At 33.8% G+C, this 13,203-nt stretch overlaps 3 protein-coding genes across 3 annotated transcripts; 2 read left to right on the top strand and 1 right to left on the bottom strand.

The window, feature by feature from the left end:
• Positions 1 to 956: 956 nt before the first annotated feature.
• LOC132175763 (NEP1-interacting protein-like 1) lies at positions 957 to 2,926 on the top strand. The gene is made up of 5 exons (XM_059587809.1): positions 957 to 1,332; positions 1,503 to 1,654; positions 1,840 to 1,923; positions 2,123 to 2,290; positions 2,630 to 2,926. The coding sequence occupies exons 1-5, from the start codon at positions 1,167 to 1,169 to the stop codon at positions 2,759 to 2,761; spliced, it is 702 nt and encodes a 233-aa protein (XP_059443792.1). The 5' UTR covers positions 957 to 1,166; the 3' UTR covers positions 2,762 to 2,926.
• Positions 2,927 to 4,694: 1,768 nt separating this feature from the next.
• On the top strand, positions 4,695 to 8,595 carry LOC132175343 (reactive Intermediate Deaminase A, chloroplastic). The gene is made up of 6 exons (XM_059587249.1): positions 4,695 to 4,934; positions 6,692 to 6,807; positions 6,915 to 6,959; positions 7,563 to 7,636; positions 7,722 to 7,771; positions 8,274 to 8,595. The coding sequence occupies exons 1-6, from the start codon at positions 4,739 to 4,741 to the stop codon at positions 8,366 to 8,368; spliced, it is 576 nt and encodes a 191-aa protein (XP_059443232.1). The 5' UTR covers positions 4,695 to 4,738; the 3' UTR covers positions 8,369 to 8,595.
• Positions 8,596 to 10,358: 1,763 nt separating this feature from the next.
• Positions 10,359 to 11,042, bottom strand: LOC132174557 (transcription elongation factor TFIIS-like). The gene has a single exon (XM_059586194.1). It carries the CDS (start codon positions 11,040 to 11,042, stop codon positions 10,359 to 10,361), a length of 684 nt encoding a protein of 227 aa, XP_059442177.1.
• Between the last annotated feature and the right edge of the window lie 2,161 nt (positions 11,043 to 13,203).

Here is a 13,203-nt window from a genome sequence, read left to right as displayed (position 1 = left end):
AGCAAGTGTAAGGTGGCTGCACATGTACCAGGCTCCATTTAATTTGATTTGCACCTTTTGGTAAAGGCTTAGTCAGCATCTATATCTGGTCCTCGAAGGGGCTGTGGGTTCAAATCCCATTTCTGACAACAAATGTTAGGTGGATATAACTAATACGCTAAAAGCTTCAGAATTGATGAGACGCAAAAAAAAATTATTCAAGATTTACCCATCTTTTCGCCGGCCCATCTTTTAGCCGGCCTAGTCGGTAAGTTGTAAATTTAACTTGGTATCGGAACAAAAATCTTAAACTTTAAATCCCATGAAACTTTTCTTTCTTATTTTCTTTTTCCTGAGTAACCCCACAAGACTCAAACTTAACCAAAACAAGATCAAGATAGGGTTTTTGGTATATGCCATATTTATCAGTTGGTAATCATTATAAGGCTCTAAAGGAATAATTAAATGCTTTATTTCTTATTAGTATCAAAACAAATATCTTAGGTTTTCAACTTTAATTTATATTCCATGCATGTGTTAGGTTTCAATATTTCACTTATTGGGATTTACTTGCTAAGGGAAGTTTTAAAATATTGTTTAAATGATCAAACTCACGCTTTTGGGAATTGATGATTTAACAAAAAATATTATTAGAATTTTTTTTTTAAAAAAAAAACTCTTTTTCATATCACAAATGATTACTTTTACACCATTCTCTCCTACAAGATCACAAATATTATGCTTTATTTGTTAATGCTTTTTCATTCTCCCATTTGTTTACTGTTTTTAAAACAAAAACATTAGCAAACAATTCAAAACACAAAATGCTTAAAACTATTTTCACCTTTATATTAAGATACTTTTTTTTTTTAATTTAAAAAAATAAAAATAAAAATACACATATATATTCTCATCCCATATAGATAAGATCAATTATATTATGAAAATATCATCTTCCAACATTGTATTTTTACCAATTTTTTTTTGGGTAGTCTCAGCCACTCCAAAATTCTATGAATCTGCAGTAGCTCGCAAACCACTTGGTATATCCACATGCGTAGGGTAGGCCTGAGCTCCAGCGTTCTTAAATGCCTATTCCCTTCCTCTCCTTATAAATGCTAGCTCATGTTGCTTCACACATTCACACAGGGCAAAGCTCTTAGATTTTTTCACCTCCTTCAACACACATGACACTGTTGAGCATCTTTCCAACAATGGAGGGGTGGTTTTCTTGCATAACAAAGGCAGTATTCAGGTCTAAAGAGGCTGCAATTTGTGGTCTTCGAACAGGGTTTTTCACCAGAGTGATCAAGACAGTAGCTCTTGCTGCATTCACCTGCTTTCTTGCATTGGGTATGTTTTTTCTAGCTAATTTTTCATGGGGGCATGGTTTACTGATGAAAACACATTCAAAAAAACTATCTTCTTGCTGTTAAATGGTCAAAATACCATCCACCCAATGCTAGTCTTACACAATTAATCTATAGAAAACAATCTGCATGTGGATTTTTCTCTCATTGTAGGAGGGGCTTTGGTGGGAATATTTGTTGGAGCCATCAAAGGGCAGACCACAGAAACTGGGTTTCTAAATGGGGCAGGCATAGGAGCTGTGACAGGGGCACTTGCAGCCATTCAATTACTGGAATCTGCAGCTGATTGCGAGTCATTATCCAAGGTAATATTGCTATATATACAAATTCAATTTGGAATTTTGGAGCATGAGATGCAAGCAAGTTGATATATATAAATGATGAACATAGTACTGCTATAAATTCTGCTTTATATCCTTGTTAAGTGTAGTTTTTCAATTATATTCATATTTAGGCTCAGTTTGTGGTCAAATCCTTTTTATTTTGACAGGTTGCCCTCTTAGGTAGTTTAATGAATGGGAGGGTCTTCGTGGAATGGGTTTGTCCTGCAGTGCTAAAAGCTTATCAGTGGCAAGTAAGTGAATCTCTTGGTACTCGACCAGCAAGTAAGGTCCAACAACAAGTGAAATATTTAACTGAAATAAAGTGAATTGGGGAGTCAAAATTCGAATTCATGACGGCTGGCTTTGATAAAATGTTAACTTAAGGATGAATTAAATCATTATATTTATATTCTAACATGTTGTTTGGATGTTTATTCACCTATTGAGCAGGTTAGGAATCTTGAAACAAATTATCGAGAAGTTTCAGATATCTATGACATCAGTAGTGGAGTTAAAGGGCTATCCGACAGCTGCATTCAGAAGCTTCCTATGCATAGGTTTCACTCTAGACAGATGATCGAATCATGTGATGATTTCTGTTGCTCCATTTGCTTACAGGTGAATAAAAATATCTTACACTATCTTGAATTAAGCAGCCAAAAAGAAGAAGAAAATAGGCTGTAAAAACAAATTTGACACATATGTGAATAGGAAAAGTTCTGCAGCTTAACTCTTGGTAAATATGTAGGAGTTCTCAAAATACCCATCTGCCCATAATTATAAAATATATAGCCTGAAACTGATACACTATCAATTTGGAACACAAACATGAGAAAGTTTTCACATCTGGTTCTGTAAACATCATTAAAAATAACTTAGGATGACATAAACATCTTAATAATCCATTTTATAGAACTTATGGGCTTTTATGTTGCTAAGCAAATTTGCTTTCTGCAGGATTTCAAGGATGAAAACTCTGTGAGAGAACTTCCCAACTGTGGACACCTCTTTCATCTGGACTGCATAGACCAGTGGCTAACTAGACAAGGCACTTGCCCAGTGTGTAGAGATTATGTTTGTGACGATTGATAATTTGAAGTTCCAAAAGAAAAAGAGCAAAATTTAAGATTTTTCTTCAACAAAAAGATATAAACAAATGGAGCAAAGGCATACACAATGTATATCAATTTCAATGTATCCAAACGATATTCCTTTTGAGGGTGGCTTTGAGATTACACTTGAGATTACTTCATCTGTTCCTCCTCTTCTTGAAATTAATCGAACCAAAAAAAAAAACAAAACAAACCAAATTGTCCATCTAAGGGTACAAAATTGAGCAAACAATCATGTAGTTAACCTAGTAATACTTTTAGAATATTTAATTACAAAAAAAAAAAAAAAAAACTTTTAGAATATTTTATATTATTTCTTTCTTCCTTTACTACTCCTAATCCCTTTGTAAATATCATCTATTAAAATACAATTTTATTTACTTCAATACAAAATGTAGGTCTAATGCTTTATCAGTTTCTCTCCTTCTGCTCTCTTTCTCTTTCATATTATTTTTCTATCATATATTTTCTACAGATATGATAATATAATACCTAGTACAATAATATGGGTACACCCCATTCAAACTCAAGGTGAACTGTGAGAGACCAATGTGAGTTTGGATACAAGATTACAAAAACGCTATGGAGAATATGACTTTATGAAAAGGTCTGCGAGTTGATTATGTGATGCAATGGAGTGAAGCTGTAATGAGTCTTGAAGAAGATGATAACAGGCAAAATGACAATTAATGGTTCATTAACGAAAAACATCATTATGAGCAATCTAACTAGTGCCCTTGTTGTCACAGTATAATAGCAAAAGAGAGAGAAAGAGAAAGAGAGGCACATTTCTCGTAATAACCATCGCACCTAAAAGATCTTAGAGATTGTATGAGCCAGAGCATAATATTTTGTCTCAATGCTTGATTGAATAACGACATTTGTTTCTTACTTCATTAAGACAAAAGAGAATTGCAGAGTAGAAAGTAGTATCCAATAATGGATTGACAATTTGTAGGATCTCCTACCTAATTTGTGTTAGTGCATGCGTGAAACTGAAAAAGTGACTTTGTGGAGAAAAATAGGCCATGAAAAAGTGTTTCCTTTAGATAGCAAAGTATACGAAATACAACAATGAAGTGAGTAAAGTGTGAAGAAGTCCTAAACTAACTCACCTAATAGACAACATATGAGATATTATATCAAGTGACGCGTCGTCCGGTAAATGCAATTTTTTACGATATCCACATGACGATGCTATTACTTTCCTGATAAACAATGCATCGGAAATGTTATTATTATTTTTAACTACAACTTTGCATAAATGATAATCCACTAACACTCAGTTATTGTAGCACAATAAATCATAATACTAAAACACATCATAACAATTTTATTCTTATACAACTTACACATTCTAAGTTATTTCAAAACACATATATATGGCTTACATTTTGCTATTTCATTACTCGAAGTCCAATGCCTTCATTTTTGTTAGAATTCATTGTGTGAGATTTGATATTATGGAAATATATTAAAATATATTGAATGTTTTTTATTTGATTTTATCAATTATAATCAATGCTAATATATTTCCATAATATCAAATCTTACACAAAATATTCTATCAGTTTCTTCTTATTCTGGTCCCTCGACTATTACCGATTTCAAATTTATGTAAATTTTTTTTTTTTTTTTATGAATTTTTTTTTTCATGAATTTTACTTTTATCCTTTTTGCCTTTTTTCTATATTTTGATTAGTTTTTTTTTTTTTTTTTTTTAATTTGGCAAAAGGAACATTGCAACCTCAATGAGGCAATGATAGATCCAAAATGATACATTAATCAAATTGAAAGGATGATTTTTTTTATTTTTTTTTGTTGCAAAAAACAAATAAAAATAAAAGTAAAAAACCTAGGAAAAAGGGAAAGAGTGGAAAGACAGGACAAAATTGTCAAAATACCACTAGTATTTGGTCAAGGAGACGGAACTAAAGAAGCGTTAGTTTGAGAGATGGCTTGGTGTGCAGCTAGGTCGATTCACGTGCCGACGATCGATGTGGGCGCGCTGCGCAAACGGGCTCCGGTGGCCGCCGGCGTGGGATTTGCCTCCGTGGCAGGCACCACCTTATGGCGTTCCTCCTTCCCCACTTTTTCTTCTTCCAAGCGCTCTACGCCCTTCGCTTGCTTGGGCATTTCCACTGATTCTCGTGAGCTCCGATCTTTCTCTTTCTTCCTTTAGTTTCCCATTTGCCCTTGTTTGGTTCCGGAGAATAATGTCTCGCATGAAAACGCGAAACATTGTTCTGGGTGTACTGTAAATCGGTTCAAGTGGCTAATATGGGCTGAGTTTGTGTGAGAAATTGTTGGCTTTTCGAGCATCAAATTGTGCAGAATTTGAGAAACGTAGTATTTTATTTGCTGATTAAAGTTTAGAATTTTGATTTTTTGTTTTTTTTTTTGTCCCATGGAATTTAAGTGGTTCCAGTTCATACAAATAACTGTAGGAGTATCAAGTATGTGTAAGTGAACTTGATTAATGCACAAATATATAACCTTTTAATGGGAAATACTTCAAAACTACTATCATTGTGATTGGGGGTTGTGGGTTTTGCCGTGGAGATCACAAAAGCTGAAATCGCAATGGCAGTAATACCTGCACAATCGAAGCTCTAAGTCATCAGCATAGATGATGGGTAGAAGCATTCTTGGAATAATTCATAAAATGTGGTTATATTGTTGTTTTCCTTTTATGAGGATGGCTGCTATGTGCAAATAGACCTATTCATAGGGCTGAATTTGTGCGTTAGAGCTATAGGAGAGGAGGTGGTGTATTCAAGGGACAGTAAACTGGCACTTAGGTTTTCCATGTATATAAGCCACAGAATGCTTGCTTGTTAATGTGTTTGGGAAGGTTTGATGTTAAGTCTGTAAATCAGGTTGTACTTATCAAAAAAAAAAAAAGTCTGTAAATCAGGTTGTGGAGGAATCATCAAACAAGGGTCTGAAATGACAAGTCTAGTAATTTTTGCAGGTTTGTTCTGATTCAAGGTTTGGTAGTCGTGGTTAAAACTAGAATAGTTTGGTTACTTGATTCACTTTTATGTGTATGTGCATTTTCCGAAGTTCTTTTGATATTGGCCACTGTTGTAAGTTCTGGGCGTAGAAGCGGAGATTTTGTTTTCTTTTGCTTTGAAAGCAACAAAATTACTTATTGAATTCTGAAGGTCTCTTCAGGTTTTTTATTTTCTTAATGAATAATAATTTATTAAAAAGAAAGGCAAAGACCTCATATACGAAAAGTATACAAGAGAAAACAACCACCCTAATGGTGTCTGAAGTCTAAAAATATTAGTGAAGAGAACATAATTGTGTCCTTCTCAGAGTTCTTTTTTTGTGTGTGTCTGCATCTGAGAGAGAAAAGGTAACAAAAAAGTCCATTACAAAAGATGAACTCCTTCTAACACTGAATCAAACTAAGAATACCTTAACACGATGACTTGTCCAAGGGCTTTGCCACATAATATCATCTTTCTAGTTTTTATTGATATGTCTTTGAGTAGCGAAACAAAGAAGGAAGAATGAAGAAAGATGGCTTTAGAAAAAATGCTCGAGCAAGCAAATGCATTTGCTTTTTCTGGTTTATCAAGATAACCTTAGAAATCTCAGTCAGCTGTGCTCAGAAGAATTTGGAATTCTGGCATCTTAACAATATGATATAGAGTTGTATTTTATGGCCAGGGTCTAAGCTACCTCATATGAAAAGAAAGCTTGCAAGTGATAATTTTGTGTTCACAAGCACAGATGATAAGTTTTCTTGTCTAAACCAATTACTAAATGACTAACATCAAATAAGTAATAGTAGTTCCGAAACTGTTAGCCCCAAGTTTCATTTTTCAATATCTTTTATTTTCATTGTATTTTCAAAATCCCTGAATATCTGTGCTTATGTTTGTCCTGATTGTAGGTATAAAGGAACCTGTTCAAACAGAAAAGGCTCCTGCAGCACTGGGACCATATTCTCAGGCCATCAAAGCTAACAACTTTCTCTTCGTGTCTGGTGTTCTTGGGCTTGTTCCAGAGGTTTGTTCTTGGACTTAATTTTACCATTTGGCATGTGGCTTTACATGCCCATTTGTTTTTTCCTTGGGCAACTGTACTGATGATATATAATTTGTACGCACATACAGACTGGGAAGTTCATCTCGGATTCTGTGGAAGATCAAACAGAGCAGGTAAAGTAAATGGCATGGACTCAGCATTAATATTTTAAGAATTATTTTGCCTTTGAGAGTTGATTTGCAAGCTAAGATTGACATTTGTTTCTTCAAGAGAGCCACATTGGTGTGCTTGGAACAACCAACATCACCTGACCCATTTGGAATAGCTCACATGGCTTGAGCTGATAATTGGATCTGATGAGCATAAGCAAAATAAAATAGGAAAATATATAGTTTTGCTGTCTTAGATTCTTAATCATTCCTCGCATAGACCTATTGAGAAATGTTGATGCATTCTGTGTGAATGTAGCTTTTGTTTATTTCTTCACTTCTCAGGTTTTTAGTTTTTACCTTCTAATAGATATCACTGTTTTATCACGTTGAGCAGAATATTGTAATTCTTGCCTAATAAAGAAGAACTAGAAATTATATACGTTTGATGTGTCACATTGGCCTTTTTAAGCTCAGCCTTTTTGGCATGTTGCTGTTGGTCATATATGAAGTTAGGTTCTCTTGATGACACTTAGCTAGGCCAAAGACTTGCAGTCTGATGGTTCTTGTTTCCAAATTGCAAAGCAGACTATTTTAAACATCTTCAACCCAATGGGAAAATTGCAGGTTCTCAAAAATATGGGAGAAATACTGAAAGCTGGTGGTGCAAGTTATGCTGCAGTAGTTAAGACAACAATTATGTATGATGAATTCCTCAACTCTTTGCTCTGTATCCTAGAATTTATGTTGCAAAAGAAATAAGTTTCTTTGTCATTGTTTCTGCAGGTTAGCCGACTTGAAAGACTTCAAGAAAGTGAATGAGATTTATGCTAAATGTGAGTTCTATTTAATTAAACTTCATGTTTCTATGTCAATTGAAAGCTTTGCTATTCAGCATGCAAACAGATGTGCAGTCCACCATATTTGCAATACGCATGTTGTATTGAACCAGATTAAAATGGTAGGCATGGTGGACTGCACATGCAATTGAGGCTGTTCATATTGATAATCCACCATTATAAGACCTGTGCTCATATTGACATTTTACAACAGTCCACCTGCACAGCAGCATTATAAATTTATAATGGTGGATTGTCTATATAACCTAGTGATAATTTGCTTAAACTCACAAAAGTGTGCTTTTGTCAGAAGTACAAATTAAATTTTATTGCTTCTCAAACTTCAAATGCACAGAATCTTAAATTAGCTTAAAGTAGATGTATTTCTTGACTAAAGAGTCTAAAGCATTACTAAGTTTACCACAAATAATCACATCTGGGAGTGTTGATAAATTTCCTAATGACCTTGATGCAATTGGTTAAATGGTTTGTTTTGCAGATTTTTCTTCGCCTTCCCCTGCTCGTGCAACCTATCAGGTAGCAGCATTACCTTTGGATGCGAAGATCGAAATTGAGTGCATTGCTGCATTATAAACTCCTTTGATGCATGGAAACACTTCTTCAGACAACTTGGATTAATAAATGTGGGAGGGGTATCTGTGTCTCCAAAACATGGAGTTTTGTGACTTTGTTTGTTATCATAAGAACACGATCTTGGCTTAACTTGTAAACTATTTGGGGAGCATCAACCAACAAGAGGACATCTAGATGCACTGTCCTTGTTTGATGGAATTAAATGGAGAAAGCATTCGGTTCACTTATGTTTACAGTTTTGTCAAGGATTGGATTGTACTGCAAATGCTTTTCATTGTTAAATTTAGGGCACAAGCACAATCAGTGCTGCCATGCAGATGCATGCATGCATGCATGAGCGACCATCTCAAATTGCCAAGTGGAAAGGCTTGTGTGGACTGGACATTAGTTCAATAGGCAATGCAGAGTCATTTTTGGCTTCTTCTTTTTTTTCAGACTAAAAAAAAAAAAAAAATTGCAAAATAAGTCTCTGACTCGCTGGGTATAAAATTGGCTGTTAGGCTGTTAGCTTTATGTGGTAAGAAAAAATAAATAAATAAATAAAAAAGTAGCTTATTGCATTTTCGGAAACAATTAAAATGCCACATCCACGTGTCATTTGGTTGCCGATAATAATCTTACTACTTTAGAGCATTTTCAATGGAGGACTCTTATTTTTATGTAAAATGGCTTTTTAAAATTTACTTTTATCTAGTTTAGCTAAGTCATTTTTAAATGTCTTTACATTCGATTAACTATATTTCTATTTATTCTATTAAAATATTATTCAAAGTAGGAAAAGTTTTGGAAAAAGAAAACGTGTAAGAGGAAAAATGAGAAAAAAATTTGAGAAAAAGAAAACGTGCAGAGAAAAAGTATAAAAGAATATGAGAAAAAGAGAATAAACAGGTGAGAGAAACAATGAAAAATAAAATAGCTCCCTTAAAAAGTACTGTTATATTTAGTTTTTTTTTTTTTTTTAGCTCTTTCAATCAAATATTTATTTGACATTTTTTTTTTAGCTAATCTAATATAAGAAATTTTTTAAATATTTGAAGAATTATTTTAGATAAAAGTAACATTTGACAAGAATCCCTTATTCGGCATTACAACAGGAAATTGAAAAGTTAGATTACAAAAGACGAATTCCCAACACCGGAGGATCTGGCTTCAGTGAAACTACCGCACATCTGCTGTGAATTGTAAACAACAATAATGGAAGGTTGAGATTGTTTTGGGTATTTTTTTTAAAACTAAAATATTTCATGAGCAACACGTATACATGCCTACTACATCTAATCTAAGCAAGCAACTACCCACTTTGTTTTTAATCTTCTGTTCACCTCTGTTTTACTCAACTGAAACAGAGACCACCTCCTCATCGATTTCTTCATGTTTTGGTCCTGCGTTCCCTCATGCTCCACGTTGATTAGTTGATCCAGATATTTCATGTGTTCCATTATTTTCACAACAGATCATTGAAGCCGGATCCAGCACTAGAAACCAGACTAAAATACCTCTCCAGAAGCCTTTTTAAAATTAAATTCAACTACTTTTGAAGGAAATATCAATACAAACTGATCGCCATATATATATGATGAAAACGTTAGCAAATTAATGAAACAATGGCAACCAACAACTTGTCCGCAGAACATGCAGCAGTGATTAACATTGAAAACCAAAAGAAGGAAAATTTGAGAATGTCTCGTACACATAACAGAAACAGGGAGTTTCCTCCGAGATCTGATCATTAACAAACTAAACATTTGAAACTCTCAAAGATAGTTAGCTTTCCGCAAGAACAAAGTAGAATTACAGAGAGAATTGAAGTTTCATCTATATATTATATCATGAATTATCAAGAAGCACCCAATTGAATTGATCCATTGAGAAACATTAACAGGAAGAAGAAGAAAGAGTTGTTCAATTACAATTTAGCTGAAACACAATTACAGTGCAAAATCATCGATCCCATTCATTGATGGTTGACAAGTGATGAAATTTGTAGTTCTTATGAGAACTTCCAATGGTTGTTGCAATTTACGCACGTGACATAGGTTGTCATTGGCTCGTCGGCGCTCCTGGTCTGCAGTTGATGGTAAGTGCACTTGCGCTCACGGCACCGGCTGCACTGAAACATGTCGGTGGAGGCCTTTTCTTTCAATTCGGTATCATGCAAGCATCTGTTCAGGGACTTCAATTGAATTTGGATATTCTCACGCTGCCTCTTCTGGCTTGCCATCTCCATCGCAGACATGGTCACAAGCACCTCCGGCTTGATCTGTCCAAGAAGCACCTTCCTCCGCAAATTCGGGTTTTCTGGGTCGTTGAGGTTGAACATCACTGATCGGTATTTGGCCTTCTTAATCCCATTAGACCAACCAATCTTCTCGAACATCGCCGACTCTACAGAAGCGGCAACTCGAACAGGGTCACACGCCGTCACATCAGGCTTCACGCCGCCCTCGTCGTCGGCTTCATTAGCAACTCTGGAAAACGCCAGCTCCAGTTGTTTGCGAACCTTTTCACGATAAGCCGCAGCAGGGTCGATCGGCGCCGACTTTAAAATCTTACCCAACCTCTTCGGCGGCTCCTCTGGCTTACGAATCTTCAAGATGATCACTCTCTTTGTAACCCCAGAAGTTTTTGCAGAACTTCCACTCATCTCGTTTCTTCCTGGCTCCACCTTCACCATCTCGCTCCCAAAGAATTGAGAAAGTTGAGACAATTTTTGGCAGAATTGAGAAAGTTGAAACAATTTTTGCCTTTTGTTTGGAATGCAGAGAACAACGAGACAGAGGAAACTCTGGCGGTCCATGTATATATATGGCATTCTAAGTCGGTGAGGTATTCCAAGTCGGTGAGGGATTCCTATCAAACAAGGTTTCTAAGGCAGAGATCTTTTTGGTTTCTTATTATCAATTATCTCTGCATGCAACAAACCAGAGGGGGTCCGAACTGTTAATGCGTTTATTATCAATCTCAAGCTGTCCAAAAATACCCTTGTATTTGTAAATAATTTGTAGTTGATGTGTGCGGGTAATTTCGGGATAGGAATTGGTTAGTGCTTGATTTTTCTAATATATATATAACATGACAGTCTAATAACTTAACACGTGGCATTATATTTAATTGACAGTTATTTAATTTAAATGAAACTCTGCCAGGAGAGGCAGTTCTATTTAATCTAATCTAATCTAATCTAATATATATATTACATAATATATATAACAGAAGAGTCTAATAACTTGACACGTGGCATTATATTTAATTGGCAGTTATTTAATTTAAATTAAACTCTGCTAGGAGAGGCGGTTCCATTTAATCTAATTTAATCTAATATATATATATATATATATATATAATCTAATCTAATCTAATCTAATATATATAATTTAATATAATCTAATATAGTCTAATAACTTGACACGTGGCATTACATTTAATTGACAATTATTTAGTTTAAATTAAACTATGCCAAGAAAGTCTAATATAATGACATGTGACATTCCATTAATCTGACAAGTGATTATTTATTAAGGTTTGATACGGACACAACACAAACCCAACTCATGGTCAACTTCTCTCTTACGTGTAAAAAAAAATTAAATTTTAAACCAAACAAATTGTTTTTTTTCTCAAATTTTTAGAATCTCAAAATCCTCTCTATCAATTTTTTTTTTTTTTAAATGACACGTAGGAGAGAAGTTGGTTATAAGTTGGATTTATGTTGTGACCTTAACATTTTCCTTATTTTAAATAAAACTGACATTTAATTGACAGTTGTTTAGTTTTATGGAAAATGCTAGAATGCAATCACTTCCTCATAATTTCCCATCAAATGCTGAGGTGGCAAGCCAACTTACAACATTTTATTATTATTCTTAAATAAATTAAAATACAAATAAAGATAAATTAAAAAAAAAAGTTAATAAAAAAAAAAAAACTTTAAAAACTTTAATTATCTTTTGAGACTACCAATTAGATCTCCATCTTCTTCCTTGCTTTTCTGTTTATTGAATTTCATTGAAATATGTTTATTTTAGATTCTTTTTTCAAATACGTTTATTTTAGGCCATATAAATATGGGTGATATTACAAATGAAAAAGTAAATAAATAAATAAATTCCCGAGGACTGTACGCTCAACCACCATCAACATTTTAAAAAACAAAACAAATTAAAACCACAAAAACAGTTTCTACCCCATTCAACAACAAACACTTACAATTCTCTTATGTCTGATATCTCATTATACCCTCTAAAACATCCTTCATTCTACACCCAGTAAGTTTATTCTATTCCTTTTAAAAATTTAGTTTAAATTGTGCTTATTATGTTCACAAATTGCCATTGTTCAATGTTATTGTTTATGTTAACACTGTCATTCACTGTTATTGTTCGATTTGCTGTTATTATTTTTGATGAGTCTATTTGAAAACACGTTTTAATGGTTAGTTCAAAAATTTCCCTGCAAACCCCATATTAAAAAATGACTCAAGTCTCAATCCCAAAACGTTTTACAACATTTTGCTAGAATACTCATTTGGGATTTTTCTCCAGTTTTTACATGTTGTTTCTCTCTTCATTATCTCAACATTATTCTCAATTGCTTTTGTTTTCCTCTTAAGGGTTTCGACAAAATTATGGTCCATTGAAAAACAACAAATTAAATAGATTTCATTACGGCTTTTTTGTTGTTCAATTCAATGGGTTCAAAATTATGTCCTTTTATAATGTGGTTAAATGTAATCCAAAATAAATTGCCAATTTTCACAGATGATATATATATATATATATATATATATATATATATATATATTTTTTTGAAGTTCAACACTTTTTAAATTCAAGGTT

Source organism: Corylus avellana, chromosome ca3 (assembly GCF_901000735.1).
Source record: "Corylus avellana chromosome ca3, CavTom2PMs-1.0".
Classification (NCBI taxonomy): Eukaryota; Viridiplantae; Streptophyta; class Magnoliopsida; order Fagales; family Betulaceae; genus Corylus; species Corylus avellana.
This window is presented reverse-complemented; position numbering and strand designations above follow the sequence as displayed.

Bases quoted from the DNA above. Each gene is read 5' to 3' on its own strand.
- LOC132175763 (XM_059587809.1), top strand. From the start codon at position 1,167: ATGACACTGTTGAGCATCTTTCCAACAATGGAGGGGTGGTTTTCTTGC. The intron at 1,655-1,839 runs GTAATATTGCTA...TTATTTTGACAG, and splicing joins ATTGCGAGTCATTATCCAAG to GTTGCCCTCTTAGGTAGTTT. The intron at 2,291-2,629 runs GTGAATAAAAAT...TGCTTTCTGCAG, and splicing joins GTTGCTCCATTTGCTTACAG to GATTTCAAGGATGAAAACTC.
- LOC132175343 (XM_059587249.1), top strand. From the start codon at position 4,739: ATGGCTTGGTGTGCAGCTAGGTCGATTCACGTGCCGACGATCGATGTG. The intron at 4,935-6,691 runs GTGAGCTCCGAT...TCCTGATTGTAG, and splicing joins GGGCATTTCCACTGATTCTC to GTATAAAGGAACCTGTTCAA. The intron at 6,960-7,562 runs GTAAAGTAAATG...GGAAAATTGCAG, and splicing joins TGGAAGATCAAACAGAGCAG to GTTCTCAAAAATATGGGAGA.
- LOC132174557 (XM_059586194.1), bottom strand. From the start codon at position 11,042: ATGGTGAAGGTGGAGCCAGGAAGAAACGAGATGAGTGGAAGTTCTGCA.